General features: G+C 44.3%; 1 protein-coding gene across 4 annotated transcripts in view; it reads right to left on the bottom strand.

Annotated features, from left to right (window-relative positions):
* RCC1L (RCC1 like) overlaps nucleotides 1-16,654 on the bottom strand; it is a 47,760-nt gene extending 31,106 nt beyond the window's left edge. The window contains exons 1-7 of one of the 4 annotated variants that reach the window (XM_075073924.1): nucleotides 16,392-16,654; nucleotides 16,034-16,348; nucleotides 13,368-13,497; nucleotides 6,589-6,717; nucleotides 5,650-5,716; nucleotides 3,490-3,541; nucleotides 1,582-1,666 (exon numbers count right to left, since the gene is read on the bottom strand). In XM_075073924.1, the coding sequence (XP_074930025.1) occupies nucleotides 1,582-1,666; nucleotides 3,490-3,541; nucleotides 5,650-5,716; nucleotides 6,589-6,717; nucleotides 13,368-13,422 (388 nt within the window). In that variant the 5' untranslated portion in view covers nucleotides 13,423-13,497; nucleotides 16,034-16,348; nucleotides 16,392-16,654. Of the gene's footprint in view, nucleotides 1-1,581; nucleotides 1,667-3,489; nucleotides 3,542-5,649; nucleotides 5,717-6,588; nucleotides 6,718-13,367; nucleotides 13,498-16,033 lie in introns of all 4 variants that reach the window. The other 3 variants (XM_032786933.2, XM_032786932.2, XM_032786934.2) reach the window with 3 other exon arrangements.
* Nucleotides 16,655-18,972: the final 2,318 nt, after the last annotated feature.

The raw sequence follows: 18,972 nt of genomic DNA, 5'->3' as shown, positions 1-18,972 counted from the left end.
ACACTACCTAAAGAACCATGTTTAAACACAGCTGTCAAACATATTGTGACCACCCCTCCCCTGTGTTAGAACATGGTTTTATCTTGCCTGTGCAGACAGATGTGTTAGCGAATGCTGTTTCAAACCCAGGTGAGACCCAGGCTGAGATGGGGTCCCTAAAACCAGTTACATTTCCTATCCCCTCACAAACACAGGTGAGTCACAACATATTTCACAAGTGTAGGTGGGGCAAGGTGAAGAGGCGGGCTGGTATGGTGACAGGCTGCCTGGGGCCAGATGGAAAGCTAGTTTGGGAGAGGGGACATGACACAAACTGGGGACATCAGTAAGAGGAAGCAATAGGCAGCATGATGCAGCCAAACAGGAGGGACAGAAGAACCACCCAGCTTAGAGGGCAGCATGAGCAACTCAGAGGAAGGCCTCAGAAGAAGCCCCCAGAGACAGAAGGAGCTCTCAGTAGAAGGACCTTGGCCAAGGCTCCCTGCCTAGGACAGCGAAAGCAGCCAGGAAGGAAGTCTCACTCAAGAACAGCAACTTGAAGGATTGGGCAGGGGGAGAGAAGAGTCTGGAACAAGGACAGCAGCAGTAGGTAAAGGCAATGTACAGCTGGATAGGTAACCCCGCCCTGTGAGGGGAAACAGCCTCACTCAAGTGAAGAAGAGGCTAATGAGCAATTCTGGGCTCAGCCAGCACTGAGCAGACATGTGTGAGGCTTGCGGTGCCTGGAGGGAAGCAGCTTGGAAAAGTCTGACACAGGAAGGGGTGGTAATTGGGGGGACAGATTACCATAGACGATGACAGTTGCAGATCTTGATCCCCCCGAGACTGCAGGGACCAGGTACAAAGTGGGGGTGACCAAAAGGAGGAGCAGATTTTCCCCCTCTCTAGGGAAGAAGAAGAAGGAGAAGGACCTTTTTGTTTGCTTGGAGAATCCCTCATATGCCATGAACAGGGGAAGGACTCTGTAAGCAACTTACATCGAGGTCTGGTGGAGACACCCACCCACCACACCCCAACTAGAGTCCTTCCCCACTGCCACTTCTCATGTCTCACCATGGGTATGGGGGGAGTCTTAAGGTCAAAACATAGCCTAAAACTTAGCAAGGCTAGAGGACATTCAAATTTTCCTTCTAGCTGCTCCACTGCCCTCACCCCCCAAAAAAAAAAAGGAATAGGCTCAGCTCATTCAACAAAGCAGTGACCGTGTAGGGTATTGTCTATATGCTGTATATATAACATTTTTATCTTGCCTGTGAGGACAAAAAAGTGTTTCATGTCAATGCTCACCAATACGTTGAGATGGGATCACTACGACTATTTCAAGCACTATACAGCAATCCCATACCTATGCACTGCAGATAGAAATATTCTCAGACAGGTTTTGCTGGCAAGACAAAACCATGTTCTAACACCGGTGAGTTGCAATGTACCTTATCTCTGCTTGCTACCACTATTAAATATCTGGCATTCTGTCTTACAGTCAGTTGAGCAGAGCAAACACTGTTCCAAGCTTTTACTAGTACTTGTTGGATTTATTACACAGCAACTTCAGCTCAGCTTCCACTTTTCTGAAAGACCTACCTGTTTGTCCATCAGCTCCCCATCCACAAGAGTAAACCTCGCCTCTCTCAGTCCTGAACAGACTGTGATCCTGCCCACAGACGACCTACAGGCAAGTGAAAAGCTACGTCAGATCATGTTGAGAATTAGTGCACTGTGACATCATGTGCGGACCTATGAATGTGTACCTCTTGTACTCAACATGCCTATTCTCTTTAGCCAGAGCTTGCCAATTTTTTGGCCTTCCGTCCAGAGCAAATACAACAGCAACACATGAGAGAAAGAAAGTGAAAACCACCCCAATACCGGCCTCGGTGAACACGGCAGAATTTTGGCTTTTGTCTGTAGTGAGCACTCCTGAAGTGAAAATCTAATCTGTTGTGGAATTCTAAACAACACAGTGAACAGCGAGGCTCAAGCATGCAATACCCCAACATCATAAAATGGCCTCAGTGAATGATAGAAGAGAACTCTCATCGCAACTGCTAAGACACTTCCCCCAGAACGGTATTTTCTGGCTCATGTAATGTCAGCTACACCGTGAAATTTGATTCTTTGACTTAAGAACTACAGCAACCTGCAATGTCCCTCTGCCACTCCACATCTGTTCTGGAACTCCATCCCAATACCCACACCTGTCATGGGACTGGTATGAGCTATTCCAGTGATACTCAGACTGAGGGTTGTGAACCAGAAGTGGCTCTTTAATGTGTCCCCTGTCGCTCTTTGCAGCACATGACATTAACACACTGTGTGATTTAATTATTAACCAATCAGGATGCTTTTACTATTATTAACCAATTAAGTTACCAACTTAACTAAATTATTAACTTGTTTGCTAATGTATAATTCTTATACTATACATACACACACTAAATATTTTATTTCCTTGTCATACTGTTTAAATATGAATATCTAGTACTATAGTAAATTAAGCAACTAATTCACACATTAATTGGGTAAGCTAATTTGGCTCCTGAACCACTGAGGTCTTAGTATCACTGAGCTAGAGCCCAAATTTCCAAAGGCAAAGCCTAAAGTCACTCCTAAATCACTGGGTAAATTTTCAAGAACAGTGAGCACCTAAGAGCTGACACCAGTATCACAGGGAGCTGCTGGGTGCTCAGCACACCTGAAAATCTGGCTAGTGATTTTTAAGAGTCTATGTGAGAATTTAGGCTTTTAACATTAAAGGACTTATTTTTGGAAAAATTTGGCCAAATATAATGGGGTCCTCTCCCACCCCACTGGCCTGGATTAGTTACCTTGCTGTCTAGGCAGTCACTTGGTGGATTTTATGGGGCAAATTTTCCCAAGTGCACACATGCAATCCAGGTAAATGGACATGCAAATGGCCAGCTGTGCAAGTGAACTGACCACTTTGTGCATGTAATGACTGCAATTGCATGAAATAGCAGGGTAATCGTGTGTGCGCTAATTAGGCCTCACCCAATCCTAGAAATCCTCATCTAGATTCTGACTATGTGGAATCTAGTTGGCAATTTACAGGGAAAATGGTCTCACGGTTAAGGCGCCAGATAGGACTTGGGACTTGACAAATGAAAAGTCTCAGTGCCCAAGTGCTGCAAACTGATGGTGGTAAAAGGAGAGTTAGCAGACACAAAAAAGATAAGGCTGAGATGACTGAGAAATAGTCAGGGATAGGCCTCTCACAACAGATAACACTCTTAAATGCAGCCGAAGAAATTCAGCAGCAGAGGGTGCCCATCAACTAAGGTCTCATGTTTCCTGCTCCTATCTGGTCCTCACAGGTATTCAGACCCAGCAAAGTCAAGCACACTAGCTAGGCAGTGGGCACTTGCTGAAGCCATGAAGAATCAAGCAGTACGACCCCTTTCCCATTTTAGAAAACATCAGTTGACCAACCCCCATCCTCAGACACGTTTTAGATTGAGAAAAGGCTCTTACCTGCACAACCCTGCCACCAAACTTTTGCAGTTGGTGAATTAGATGGCTCTCACTACATCACCAGCAGAGAAAGAGAAAAGGTAAAACAAAGTAAAGATTTCAAGGGTTTGCAACAAACTTCCAGAGGCCTGCTCTCTGTCAAACATATGGGTAGCATAAAATCCCTCTTTACCCTGAAAAGGGTTAAGAAGCTCAGATAACCTGGTTGGCACCTGACCAAACAGACCAATAAGGGGAGAAGATACTTTCAAATCGGGGGGGGGGGGGGGAGGTTTTTGTTTTGTTCTCTTCGAGTCAGTAAGGAACCAGGGCAGGAAAATACATCTCCTTAAGCATATCTGCACTAAGCCTCTAGTATTGCAGAAATAGTAAGTAACAGCAAAGAAATGCGTTGCGTTACCTTTTGTTTTAGCTTGTGATTTTTCCTGTGCTAGAGGGAGGTTTATCCCTGTGTTTATAACTCTAAAGTTTTGCCTAGAGGGGAAATCCTCTGTGTTTCTGAATCTTTTGTTATTCTGTAAAGTACTTACCATCCTGATTTTACAGAGGTGATTCTTATACCTTTTCTTTAATTCAAATTATTCTTTTAAGAATCCAATTGATTGATTCATTGTTCTATTGTTCACCTGTACCAATTGGTGCGGATATTATTCTCAAGCCTTCCCCAGGAAAGGGAATGCAGAACTTGGGGGAATATTTTGGGGGAAATAGGACTCTAAGTGTCCTTTTCCTGATTCTTTGTCTAAATCTCTTGGTGGTGGCAGCATACTGTTCAAGAACAAGGTAGAACTTGTGCCTTGGGAAAGTTTTAACCTAAGCTGATAAAAATAAGCTTAGGGGGTCTTTCATGCAGGTCCCCACATCTGTACCCCAGAGTTCAGAGTGGGGAAGGAACCCTGACACTCTCTTTGCAAAACATTTGGTGAAGACTCCCTTTCGCCATGTACTCAGAACACTTAACACTATAGAGCACTTTCCATCTTCTGAAGGGAGGGAAATGATTTCCCCTTCTTATAGATTAGTTTAAGTGACTAGTCTAAAGCAATAGGAGTTCTACTTGGTAGAGATGGTACTTTTCTCTCAGGAGCTCCTGCTTCCAGTCCCTAGATTATACCGCCTCTCCAAATTAACTTAGCACTAGTCTACCTGTTTTCACAGTACATTACCTGGCACTACATTAGTAGGGATGGAGAAAAGCTGTACTAAAAACCTCCACTGGGGAAAGGAGTATAAAGTAAAGAAAACAGACCTGTAGGAGTAGAGAATGATAGTCTCAACTGAGGAGCCAAGCAAGGCAAGGTCGATTTGGATTCTGTCATAGCTGGTGAACAGAATTTTTAAGTACCCGTGAAGTATGGTTACCATCTAATGTTGGGAAGTGACCACTTACCAGCATGAAGGCATCAAAGAACAGCAAGCTAAACTACTGATTAGGCTGCCTTACGTTTACAGAAAGCATGTTACTTTGTGTATTAAGCAAAGAATTAGGCGCCAGCAGCTGCTGAGTTCCAGTCCATGCTCTGCCACAGCACCTGTGACTGTGAGTGAGTGAATCCCTTTGGCTCTGTCTCCCTGTCCACATACGGAGGGATAACGATACTGCCCTCCCTCACTGGAGTGTTTGGACAATTACTGTCTGTATAGCATGTTTTACACCAGAGAGCCCTACTTAAGTGCCTATTACTATTGCTCCTTCCCCAGCTGCAGATTCAGACTGTGCTGTAAAAGGACTTGTTCAGAATCAAATGCTTGTTTCTACCATTTTGATTATATACACACACTGACATACCTGGGCACGATCACCATCTGGGAAGCTAAAGATTGAAAACTGGCTGCAAATCACACTGGTCTTGAACTGTTTATGTAATTTGGTATTTTCTTGCTAACGTCTGTGGAAAAAGGAAGCCAGCTGCTTATGCCTGTTTTATATCTCGAGAGCATGGTGACCCCACAGTGCTCGGGCCCCGTGAGACTTTACCCCCACTCCCAGCGGAGGGTTAGACCTCCCAGGCATGAATGGTTAGTTTTTGGACCGGGCAACCTTGACCAATGTCCTTTCACAGTCACTTTTCCTCACTTAGCTCCAATTGAAAAATTAATTATAGGATATATTCTATTATGCAAAAAATTAAGGGTATGAATTTGGAGGGGTATTCTCACCTGTAAATTTCACCTTCAGTAACTTTTCGGCCACACTGCCCATAGGAATTGTTGCCCATGCTGAAGACTGAAAAATAACAATTGCATTTATGTGACTTCCATTTAGCTAGGAGAGTTAATACCAAGCATTTATTCTCTCTCAGATGTTGGCTCCTAACTGCAACATGGCCTGCAAAATCCCAACATGCACCCACCAGATGATCTTGAACCATCTCACCAGGGTTCACCTAAATATGAGAGATTCAAGACATTTCAGGCAACAATGTCTAAGCAGTAATGTCATATGCACCATACTGGTACCTGGAGGCTAGTGGCCATTCCTTCATAATTGACTAGCTCGTTCCACTGTTACCTAGGAGATTTAGAAATAAGATCAGCATTTCAACAGAAGTACTAAATCAAGTGATCAATTCTCCCACGGATTAACAGCTGCACTGGGATGCTAAATATTATGCTGAAGTTGGTGTGCTAAAGAATTCTCAGGACAGTTGAGAGCCAGTCAACACAGGGGTTCCTCTTTATAGAGGCATATTAATTCATTACATTTATGAATCCAACGTTCTACCCAGACAAGTAGCACTTAGAGGTTTCACAAAGAAAATGCCATAGCTGTTCAAAACATGAATTAGAAAATACATCCAGCTGAAAAAGACAAAATACTCTACACTTAATAAGCCTCAGGGCTAGACAAACAAACCATATTTTAGAACACTTGTAGATGTTTTTGTACTGCTTCTCGTGCCAGATGGAACGCAGAATGCAAAGAAGATTTAAGCTTAGAACTTCCCCTCCACTGAACAATCCTGCTTTAAGGGTTGAAAACACACTTCCGTGTGCCGTATTTATACAGTCAGGTGTGGGTTCAGCTTTTAAGGAAAGAAAAAAGTATAGACTTGAGCAATCTGTTGTCCCTTGCCACCACTGGAAGTGATACTGTACCTCCTTCCTTGTCCGTCAGGATCAGGGAATGAGCTCTCCCGCAAGACACCTGCAAGATCCGAGTCTCCTGGGGAGTGTCCAGTGGTAATGGAATGGGAGATGGTTCCAAGACATACTCATAGCCTTTAGCTTTTAAGAAGGAACAGACAAATCAGAAATTAACAACTTCTACAAACTGAACTTGGTGTGTGTTTGCTGGCAGATTGTATTTATAAACACACATACATTGCCAAACAAGCTCCTATGATAGGTAAAAGACAGTTTATGATCCAGAAAGCAAAGATCCAAACCAGAGTGAAGGGGTGACCTGGATCTCTCTCATACTAATTGCTAATAGGAAAGGATTGGAAATGGCAAGCACTGGATTCTGCTCAGTAAGCAATTCACAGAATGCAGGAGTTTGGTGGCATTAGGTTTTAGATGGCCACATTCAAAGAATTTGAAATTTTCATTTCAGCAAAGCAGTTAAGCATGTTGGATGAATTACTGACAAGCTTGAAGTTAAGCATGTGCTTAATTACTTTGCTGAACTGGGGGCTTTGTGACTCCGACACAATGGGAGAAAACATCCAAAGTCAGTGTGGAAGGTCAATAGGGAGCCTCATGACACCATACTTAAAGCACACCAGGTTAAAATTCTTCTAGCAAAAAGGAATGCAAGAAACAGGCAGCAGCAAATGTGGCTTCACAAGGAATCAAAGATGTAAAGGTTTTTTTAAATATTGTACTAGAAATGAAAGAGTTGGTAACTCAACAGAATATACAATTAGTTTAGGCCATACGGGAAAAGAAAAAAGCAGCAAAAATGCAAAATATAATTAGTGCTAGGCAAAAGGTTAAAGGGAGATGAAGAGCTTTTACAAATGTATCAAAGGAAGAAATTATACTAGAGGGAAAATGACTCCGTTAATGTCAGACTGCGATATCTTTACACACATTGAGTAGAGGTACCTTATGCCACAAGTCATCCCACTGATTGACTAGGATCTCTTGTACAGCCAGATACCCTCTTTGTAGGTATCAACAATCTGGATCTTAGTAACTGGAGGGGGGTTGCAATGCAAACAGGAAATGCAATACAGGAGACTGCCTACACAGAGGCAGGTTTCACCAGGAAGTAGCCATTCTATCGCTCTCTAATACGGCCACATCAGCATCTAAATACCAGAAAGATATTGACAGGCTGGAGGGAGTTCTGACACTTAAACTACACTACAAAGCTAGGTCAGCCAGACGTGTGGTTAAAAAAAAATAAAAAAATCACATCCCCTAATGAACGTCGTGACGCTGCCAAAAGAGGTGCCGGCTCATGCCAAAATCCCCATGTCTCAATTGAACACTGATGCAAACATAGCTGGAATGAGGTTGACTCACCTGTGTGTTAATATGGTTAAAATCATTCTAATACCTACAAAAACATGTTTAGTGTTTAGGCTTTATAAAATGGTTGTGAGTTGCTGCATGCATTAATCTAACTTACAGCATCTATATTCCATACAGTAAGGTAATACTTGTAAGCCTCTGTGACTATGTAAATCACCAGACAGGAGAGAGATATTAATTACTATGAAGTGCTGATCTACAACACAAGATGTTATGTCCTTCCAACAGGAAAGGTCCATTGACACCAGACAGACTATTGTGCCATGTTAAAGAGGACAAAAAGACTTGTTCTGCTCTCCTCCCATGCAGATAGAATCATAGATTATTAGAGTTGGAAGGGACCTCAGGAGATCATCTAGTCCAGCCCCCTGCTCAAAGCAGGACCTATCCTCAACTAAATCCTCAAATGGCCCCCTCAAGGATTGAACTCACAACCCTGCCTTTAGCAGGCCAATGCTCAAACCACTGAGCTACCCCTCACCCCATGAATCATGCAAGTGGATTCCTCCTGCCAGCTGAGCTTGCAGCTCAGAGCACATGGCAGGAAGGAATGAAAACACCAAACAAAAGGAACTAGGCATCTCTATGCTGCTTCAACTCTGGTGGGGGGAGGGAGTGGGGGAAAAGAGGGCAAGGATTGTCTAGGCATAAGAGAGCCTGAACTGCTTAGCCTGGGTTAGATCTCAAGGACATATAGAGCTCGCTTATTGTACAAGCGTCTATCACCTTTTGAAACGTGACTGTTTCTCATTTGTGTGTGTATGTTCACCTGGTTTCACTTGGTAAATAACTCATTTCCCTCTCTTATCTATCTAATCAATCTTCTTATAATTTTTATAGGCTTGGTTACAAGTGTTATCACTGGTGTGAGATCTAAGGTGCAGGTGACCTGGGGTAAGTGACTGGTCCTTTGGGACTGAAAGTAACCTGAATATTGCTGTGACTCTTGCTGTAAGGAACCATCTGTCACAGGGACACGCTCACGTGGGTGGCAAGATAGATCAGAGTACCAAGGAGACTGCCTGTGACTCCAAGTTAAGGCTGTTATAGAGCCTGAGGAGTTTACACTTGACAACTGATTGATGAAATCTAAGTATATAAGTCAACAAATCTGGGGCTTGCGTCCTGGCTCCTAACGGTCTGCCCTGGGGTTGGTGCTCCCACTCTTGAGCCACTACAGGCAGCATGACAGTTATGTCAGCTACAAGTGTGGGGGAAAAACTTTGCTGGCAAAACCCATGGTGCAGACACACCTGCCACCAGAACAGTGCTACTGATGGTTTAGTGAATATTGTTCAGGGAGATGTAGCTAGACCAGCGCACACACAAAAAAACCTTTTGGCCTCCACTTGGGGGCTCTGTCAGCAAAGCTATACCAGCAAAGGCTCTGTTGTGCACACAAGCCCAGAGAAGAGCAACGAAAGTGATCAGATAGCTGGAGAGGAAAGAGTAAGAGGGCTAAATATTTATGGCTTGCCCTGCAGTTGGTTGGGGGGCAGGGAACAGATGATATCAGTCTAATAAAATTTAAGGATGTAATTACTCAGGATGGAGAAGAATCATTTAGTGTGGTAACTGAGGCATAACTAGAAGTAATGGGATGAAGTTAAAGGGAAATTTAGGCTGAATATCAAGAGAAAGATTCCTAACTGCGAGACCTCAGACTGGGGTGCTTCAGTCATCAGCCATGCTCTAAAAGGGAAAGCATATAACTAACATTAGAATCCCCAAACTTATGAATGAGGCAGCGAACCAATGAAAGGGAGGGCACTTGACGATTCCATGAACAATGATGTTTTCCCAGAAGATGAGAAGAGACCCATCTTAGAAAAAGCTCAAACATGCCTGGAAGCATTTGAAGATGGAGTTAAGTGAGTTAGGTGCCTAGACCGTGGTGTTTTAAAAAAAAAAAAAAAAAAAATACACAGACTTTTAGGTACCAGCCTAATGCCCCCCAAACCAGCTTAGAGAGAGGGGAAAGGAGGCAGAGGCCTCCTGTGAAACCTGTAGCTTGGCAGTTTGGATACTCAGCCAGGCTGTGGGCAAGGCTGGTGTAATTGCCCCACGTGCCTGAAGAGAAGAGATTTGAATAGGCATCTGTCAAGTGAGTGCCCTCATTACTGCACTAAGGATCACTCCATCCCCAGCAGCACAGCTTAGTAACCAGACCTCTGCACTATAGGGGACAGCTCAGCATTTATTCTTTATTTGGACCAATTAATTGCTAATTAAAGTGGAACAGCTTCAAGAGGAAAGCCTGAGGGAGCCCCACACCAGGACCCCACCTAGCCCAGAACTTAGGAGATGACTGTTGACATCCCACCAGGCAGGCAGAAGGGGAACTGAATAAGAGAAGAAGAGCAACCCACATCACAAGACCCCTTAGTTCAGCACTCAGGGCATGCACTTGCAAGATAGCAGATCCCAGTTCACATCCCTTCTCAGTTGGTAGACTGGGGAATCAAAGCAGACTCACCCCCACCCCAAGGTGAATGCCCTAACCAAAGAATAAAAGTGAGGAGGCAGTGGCACCTCCGCTGAGGACACTGATCTAAGAAGAAGTGACAGATGGCTGTTCAAATCCCAGCTCCTCCTGAGGCCAGGAGAGGAAACTGGCCCAGGCTCTGCCAGATCCCAGGTGAATACACTAACCGTTAACCTAAACATTATAAAGGAGCCCTGGCCTCCCCAACTGCCTTGTGTGGTATTAGGTGCCTACCCAATTGAGCCCCCAGGGAAGATAAGCAGCACAATGGTTTGAGAATCATGCTGGGGCTCAGGCATGAGGCTCATAGGATAAGAGGAAAGGTCCTCTCACAGATCAGTAACTGGCTAAAAGATAGGAAACAAAGCACAGGAATAAATGGTCAGCTCTCAGAATGGAGAGGAGTAAATAGTGGCATCCCCTAGGGGTCTGTACTGGGACCAGTCCTATTCAATATTTTCATCAATGATCTGGTAAAGCGGGTAAACTGAGGTGGCAAAATTTGCTGATACAAAAAAGGGAGGGAGCTGGATCTCAGAAGTCCCTTAACCATGACCTTAAATTTACACCACAAATGGTACCCAAGACCTTCTACTAACATACAAATTTCCAAGCCAATCTGACTCTACGAACTTTGGCACACTTGGAAAGTTTACCCTTAAACAGCAATGCTACTGCAGCCTGTGTGTGGCTCTGGCACCTGTTGGCGTTCCCTGTCTTGCTCACAGGAGCACCACTTTGTAAAACCACACTGAAAATCTACTAATGTCTGGATTAGTGGAGTTGCAGCTATGGGTTGGCCAGCTCAGGGGAAGGCTAGTAAGATACATTCATTGTGCACACTGATAATTTTCCCCTCGCTTTGTGCAAAAGTGATTTCCTTCCACCCCAAGAACAAGCATGAAATATCAGCTGCAGTGTTTCAGTAACCCACCTGCATGCTGTCATTTATCTGCCTGCTCCCATTGCCTACTCTGGGCAGAAACACTCAGACCTGATCACTCCTCAAAGATGATGCAACATTCTAGAAGGGAACCGAATCTCTGCCTGTTGGTGATTTATACATTAGGACCACTACTCTCAATTCAGGGCATGGACAGACCTGATGTAACCAGAGAGTTAATGAAGGGTGGAAGAATATTTCAGTGGTTTGAGCATTGGCCTGCTAAACCCAGGATTGTGAGTTCAATCCCCTGAGGGGGCCACTCAGGGATCTGGGGCAAAAACCAGTACTTGGTCCTGCTAGTGAAGGCAAGGGACTGGACTCGACCTTCCAGGGTTCCTTCCAGCTCTATGAGAGAGAGATATATGCAGATATACCTATATATATTAACTAAGCAGTAGCTGAATCAAGTAGCCTTTGCTCAGTAGCACTAGCAAGATTTGAAGGTAGGTAACTGCAGCTTTTTCAGTCAGCAGCCTACGTCTCACTGGTGTTTTTATTTTACAGTGGTAAGAAGCAAGCATCTCTGCATAATGTGCACTATGAGTTGTTTGCTAAGAACAAAACCAGTGAGAAACTGCCACCAACAATGGTTCCTTCAGGCTGCACCTGAAATGTGCAAATTATCAGTCAGGCTCATGCAACAGTACAATATCTTCATGTGTCGCATCAACAATGGATGACTGATAACTAGCCCAGGACATCTTGTTCCTAAAATGATGGTGCTGCCACCTGCACCAGAAGCCATCCTTACTTTTGGGCAGTGTAGCTGTGAGAGTACCTGTGCAACAAGGAGGTGCAAAGGCCACAGGGATGATTTCATGTGCTCCAATGCATGCAACTGTGACAGTGACGAGTGTAGCAAGAGAGTACTGAACATACTCCACACAGATTCTGAGAGGAAGTTAACATGTTTCAACTATCTGCAAATTACTGTGACTATTTTTGTGAGTAAATATTACAGGAAGGGGTGTTACATTAGACATTCAGTAGCCAATAGTCACATGTATGGGTTACATAAGAGTACACGGTTATACTGTGTTACTCACACGATATATTCATACAAGACATTCTTCAGCTCTTCTATTAAGAGTCTTTACTGTTATATAAGAAGTTTACACGTACTGTCATTGTATACAGTTGTACCATGTGTGCTTTAGACTTTCATCTCTGGCCAGGCAGACATCATCAAAAATATGTTTTATAATTAGGGAGCAGGGGGTCTTGTCTGCATAATTTAATAAAGACAGCAGAAAGATAAAGCTTTTGTCACATCAGACCATTCTCCAAATAACGACAAGCTCATACTGTCATATGACTAGACTTTTCCTTTAACGAAAGGCAAAAAAAGTATGAGAAACGTGCACACAATATATCATCTGGGGCTAAATATTTACCAAGCCTTCCAAAGCAGTACTATTTTGAGTACATAGTGGCATTCTCAATTGTATTTAGAAGCTGCCTGCCAATTTAGGGCAACAGTAAACTATGTTTCCCTGAGTTAAGGCCCGTATGATTTGTTCGGATTGGATGCCCAATAATGTTAAAACATGACATGACACGGAAAAACAGCACCACTTCCAGCATCTACAACCACCCTGGCGATAACCACCAGATGTGTGCCTAATGTGTGGTAGCAAAGACATTTTCCTAGCTGATGGGTTTGCCCAAAATGGGTCTGGACTGGTACACTACAAATACAAAATTCATTTATAAAACCACTCCATGGACAGAACTAAATTCTTTACATGACAGAACTCTAACACACCCTCGCAGCCACCAACACTGCAACTCAAATCATAGTCTCCTCCCCATCCCCGCTAGCTCTCCACCCTCAGGAAATGCCTAGGTCACTCTTTCTTAAAGGTAACCCAACTCCCTTGGGATTTAGACTTCTAGAAACATCTGCAAGTTTTCCGATAGCTTATTTATGACCCCTCAAATCCCCACAAGAGCCGAGATGCTTACTTCGATCCTTCCTGCTTCTCTGAAAGCCAAGCTGAGAATCCTTGTTCAGCCCCATGCCCCAAACTTTGGTAATGTCAGTGGTTTTTGAGGATATTAGCGTGAAGCCATAGCCACATGCTGCAGAGGATATCTTTAAGAACAAAACAAAACATTTAGTTATAAATCTGCTTTGGAAAACTGAAGCTAATTTGATTTTATAAACTCAGAATCCATGTTTATTTAGACCACTGCCCCCAACTCATGGCAAAGGAGTCTTCTGGGGACAGCCCTTACCAGAGGGTTATCAATAGTCCTTATGCTGTTGGGGTTTAAGAATAAAACTCAAACCACTGCTAGACAAGCTTCTAAACCAAGGGTTCTCAAACCAGGGGTCGGGACCCCTCAGGGGTCATGAGGTTATTACGTGGGGGGGGGGGGTCATGAGCTGTCAGGCTCCACCCGAAGCCCCGCTTCGCCTCCAGCATTTATAATAGTGTTAAATATATAAAAAAGGATTTTTATTTATAAGGGGGTGGGGGTCCACACTCAGAGGGTTGGTATGTGAAAGGGGTCACCAGTAAAAAAGTTTGAGAATCACTATTCTAAAGACTTGTTCATTTTAGCAACTAGTCCAATAGTACTGTTCGTTGTTAAAGACACAGCCTGATCTAAGCTTAAAAATTATATCAGCCTAGCTATGTGGCATTGGACTGTGAAAAATTTCTCACCCTGATCATTGTAGTTAGGATGACCTAACTCACAGTGTAGACACAGCTACATCAACCGAATAATTTTTCCAATCATCTTAGGGCCAGTCTACACTAGCAGCACTTGGAAAAAAAACAAACCACCTTCATGAGAGGCCTAGCTCCAAGCGCTGATGCCCTGTCTACATCAGCGCTGAATCTTGCTTCGCTCGGGGGAGGGGGGGGGGCATTCACACCCCTGAGCAAGAAAGTTGCAGCGTTTTAAATTGCCAGTGTAGACAAGCCCTTCGCTACCACCTCTTGGAGAGGTGGATTAACTACATTGATGGGTAAAAAACCCTTCCATGACCATGGGAAGCATCTATACTACAGTTCTATTGTGGCACAGCTGCACCACCATAGCTCTGCCACTGTGACAGCTGTAGTCTAGACATGACCTAAGCAGTACATGTAAAAGTTTTGGTAAATCATCATCATGTCTGTGGAATGTACGAGACAACCCCAAAGTAGTCCAGACTAAGAGAGACTATGCACTGCTGACCCGATTCTTCTTGCTTCTTTTCTGAATAAAATCGAGGATGAAAATTATTTCTCAACTTTTTTTTTATGCTTCAGTAATAGCACTGTATGGACACAGTACTCAGGCGCAAGTTTAATACTCTAGGAAGTAATGACGACTGCCAGATTCTGGACAGCCCAGGCTAGAGTTAAGACCAAAAAGCTGTTCATCTTGATAAAACTAGAGCTCTATCAATATACCTAAATTCACAAACGCAGCAACCCCTGTAGTCCAGTCTTGGAACACTTGGTGGAGCATCAGTCATGCAAACAAAAGAATGAAAAGCAGGACACAGAACAGCAAAACTCTTCCACTGAAGCACAATTTGAATAGCAGAAACTAACAGGATTTTGTTTTCTAAACTAGTAAGTAGTTGGATTTAAAAATAAAAATAAAGACTAAAAAACCATTTACATATATTTAAGCCCTCCTTGGGCAGAGTGCAAGCCAACAAGCATTAGGCTAAAGGAGATGAATGAATTTAAACAACAACAACTTCTTTAAGATGGGTTTCTAATTTCGTACAAGTGCAAAGGTACAAAAAAGCAACTGACTATGCGGATACTTTTCTTCTGGGGGGTTAAAGGAAACCCTGAGCTCTCTAGCACTGCCATTTCCCGTGTCTCTGTTATGGCTCTGGCAATAGACTATATAACATGCTAAAGCTCTCTAGACAGTGTACAAACTCCATGAGGCACTACCATCATGTGTGTTTCCACAAGTCCAAGAAGAATGGAATCACATTCCTGATGGGAGCCTCTAACTACTATCACAGTGCAAACAACAAACAATGATAGGTATGACACAAACTCTCCTTAAGTATATTGACTCAGCTACAACTATAACAATGGAATTAAAGTTAAAACTGTTAAATTAACCCCCAAAAGCTTCATATTTTAGGCCAGACACTGCCAAGTCTGATTCACTGAGATACAATACATCCACTGACTTTACCATTTTAAGTAAGTTTTTAAAATCACTTTCTTATAATGAATGTTGAGCTACATTTTTCAACATGACATGTAAAACCTCAGACCTTATCGCTTTCATTCAAACTGGCTTAGAGTCCTGTTACACTGAGCTAGCATTAACAGTCCTTTGACCATAGCAATTATGTCTCACTAAAACACAGAAAATATCCTCATCACCAGAGAAAAGGTTTTACTCCTACTTTAAAATAAATCCCCCTGAAGAAAAAAAAAAAATCAGGGGCAGGAACAAACAAAATGATTAGGCCAAAGCCTGCGGTGCTAATTTTGCAGCTGGTCCCTCCTGCTATAATGAGCTAAGCCAAACAATCAAGACAAAACATCTGTGATCATGGGGGAAGTTAGGCTCTGAACATGTTGACTTGGACGCATCTCCACCCCAAAGCGTCCTTCCAATAATACTTAATGAGCCTCCCAGCTCTTATCACTCACCTTCTCAGCTGTGTCCAGGCGGTAGGGTGTGGGCTGTATCCTCCGGCGCTTTTTCCAGCCTGCATCAGGCTTAACGAAGCTGGGGATCCCGAGGGCCCCAGCATGACAGAAACCCCAGACAAACACCCTCTCCCTCCGCTTGGACCTCTCCCCCACATACTGAAAAACTGGGGCAGAGTCCTCAGCTTCTCTCACTTCTCTGCTGCTCCGGGTCTTGGCTACCTTGGCAAAGCCTCTGGAGAGACCTTGCAGCAGCAGCAGCCCCCTCGGGGGCCCCAGCACCTGCAGCCCCTTCTGGGGCCCCAATAACCCCCCCTGGGGCCCCAGCACCTGCAGCCCCTTCTGGGGCCCCAATAACCCCTCCTGGGGCCCCTGCAGCCCCCTCTGACCTACCTGGGACCCCACCGACCCCCTCCGAGACCCCTGAAGTCCCTGCACCAGCAGCTCCCTCTGGGGTCCCAGGAGCCTCGGCCAGGCCCGCCTCCCAGCGAGGAGCAGCGGAGCCGGAGCCATTGACCCAGCAGAGCCCGATACGCCCCGCTCAGCCGGGACGTCACAAGCTGCTATACAGCAGCAGGGCACGCTACGCGGGAGCAGCCATCTTGATGACCCTTCCCCTTTGACCTCCAGGTGCCCTCCCCGAACACAGGAGGACAGACTCGCCGTGCGACTTCAGCGCAGCGGCGCGTGGGTCACGTGGGCAGACCGTGCGGCGGCCATGACAGCAGAGGCAAGAGATTTTCAGCAGCCCCCTTCGAGACCTGTCAAATCTCGCGATGTCTGATTTAAAGGGACATGCGCAAATGTTGGGGCCCCAGCAGAGACGCCCAAGAGCATCCTGCAGGGGCCATACTGTAACCACCCAAAGCAAACCCTGGGTCCCTATGGGGGTGGTGCTGGCCCTGCTGCACCAGCCCCCTGGAGCACAGGAGCCAGCCCCTCTGTCCATGAACAAAGGCAGGAGGCTTGGCCCAGCTGCCCCCATTCGACCATGTGCCCCAGATCTCGTTTTCACCCCGATTTAACCTAAACCCCTTTGCTTCTTTTTCACATAGACGGTGACTGCGTCCATTGCTGCTCTGCGCCCCGGACACACCCTCTCCACTGAGCTTCTCCCTCATCCCATTCCAGCCCATCTCTCTCCTGGCATCTAATGCCAGAGCAGCTGGGAAGAAGAGCCTGGGCATCAGAGTCTAAAAGTATGGTGGACAAGAACCAATGCAGGAAAAACCTCAAAAATGTTTTAATATTGAAGAAAAAAACCACACTGAATAGAGACTGAAAATACGTGGAAAGATCTCACTGGCCCTCTCTCTCAGACACACAAGCTCAACTGGGCAGGCACTGTCTTTTTGTTATATGCATGAAGCAGCATCTATCACATTAGCTTACCCTGTCTGTAAGTGAGGTCTGTAGGCGCTACCGTGCAGTTCTGCCAACTCTCACCAATTTATCACAAGTCTCATGATATTTGGTGTTTGGTATTTTTTAATGAAAGCTGAGGTTCTTATGCAGAGTTAGTTTCTAGCCTTCGTGGCTGCAGAGAAAAGCTTGAAAACTCAAAGCCTAAAGCCTCAAACATCAAAAGGCAAATCAAAGGAATCACAACACTGTGGTTTAAAAATCTCATGATTTTTAAGACAATCCGGTGATTTTCATGGGGCTGTGTCATAACTAGATAGCTAAGGATTAATGTTTCTTTCAGCTGTAAAGGGTTAACAAAGAGAACGAACCAGGCAACAGGCTTTTTCAAAGCTGAGCGAGGTAATGTTTGGGTCTGTGTCGTTTGTCTGGCTCTCAGCTATGAGAGGGGTCTATCTATCTTCAAGCTTCTAATCTTCAGTTTCAAAGCTGTAAGCACAAAGGTAGAAAAAACAATAGGCTGTTATTTTTTTTTGTATTTACATGTGGGTACTTGCTGGAATGTTTAAATTGTATCTCTTTTTGAATAAGGCTGTTTATTCATTTTTTCTTTAAGCAATTGATCCTGTATTATTGTCATCTTGATACAGAGAATATTTTGATGTCTTTTTTCTTTCTTCTTTCTTTTTTATATAAAGCTTTCTTTTTAAAACCTGTGAGTTTTTATCTGGTTAAGGCTAAGGAAGAAGGAGGGGGAAATCTCTTTGCGTTAGCTTGACTAGGTTTGAATCTGCATAGCCTCAGGGGGGAAGGTAAATTGCCGTCTCTGTTTTGCATTCAAGGAGTTTAAGTACAGTATCACTAGGATAACCCAGGGAGGGAGAGCTGGGGATGAGATAAAGAGGAGACAAGGGGAGGGGGTTTACTTCCCTTTGTGGTAAGACGCAGGGCTTCTGAGTCTTGGGGTCCCCCAAGAAGGTTTTCGGAGAACAGAGAGGGAGCCAAGTCCTGGAAATCACTTGGCTGATGGCAGCGAGATCAGATCGAAGCTGGTAATTAAGCTTAGAAGGGTTCATGCTAGCTTCTCAGTTTATGAACGCTAAGGTTCAAATCTGAGTAGGAAAGCTATGATAGGCTGACTCACTGTTTTTAAACACGATAGAAACAATAAATAAGTCTCTACAAGTTTTTCTGTTTTCCCACTAGAAGGCAGGAGGGAGCCAAATTTTGTTAGACCATAGCAGCCCTTGGACACTTAGCGAAAGTTATCAGTTACAGCCGTAGATTGCTACTGTAGATTGCCAAACTGAATTTCCTCTTTGATATCAACATCTTTTGCAAGAGGCCTGTGGTAAACCGACTGTGCAATTGCCACTGCATGTTGGGAAGGGTCCGTCAGGAAATCCCTTTCTTCAGCAACTCGTGCAACATGTCACACAACTTATGCTGAACATGCAGCAGCTCTTGGCTGCAGAAGACCTACTGCAATTCAGCAGCTCTTTTCTCTGATTTGTTTATTAATCAATCAGTCGTTTGGCCAATACGAATGTATTACACACATAAAATGCCTTTTCAAA

The sequence above is a fragment of the Chelonoidis abingdonii genome, chromosome 20 (genome assembly GCF_003597395.2).
Source record: "Chelonoidis abingdonii isolate Lonesome George chromosome 20, CheloAbing_2.0, whole genome shotgun sequence".
NCBI classification, from domain to species: Eukaryota; Metazoa; Chordata; order Testudines; family Testudinidae; genus Chelonoidis; species Chelonoidis abingdonii.
Note: the sequence above shows the minus strand (reverse complement) of the source record. Positions and strands in the feature narration are given on the sequence as shown.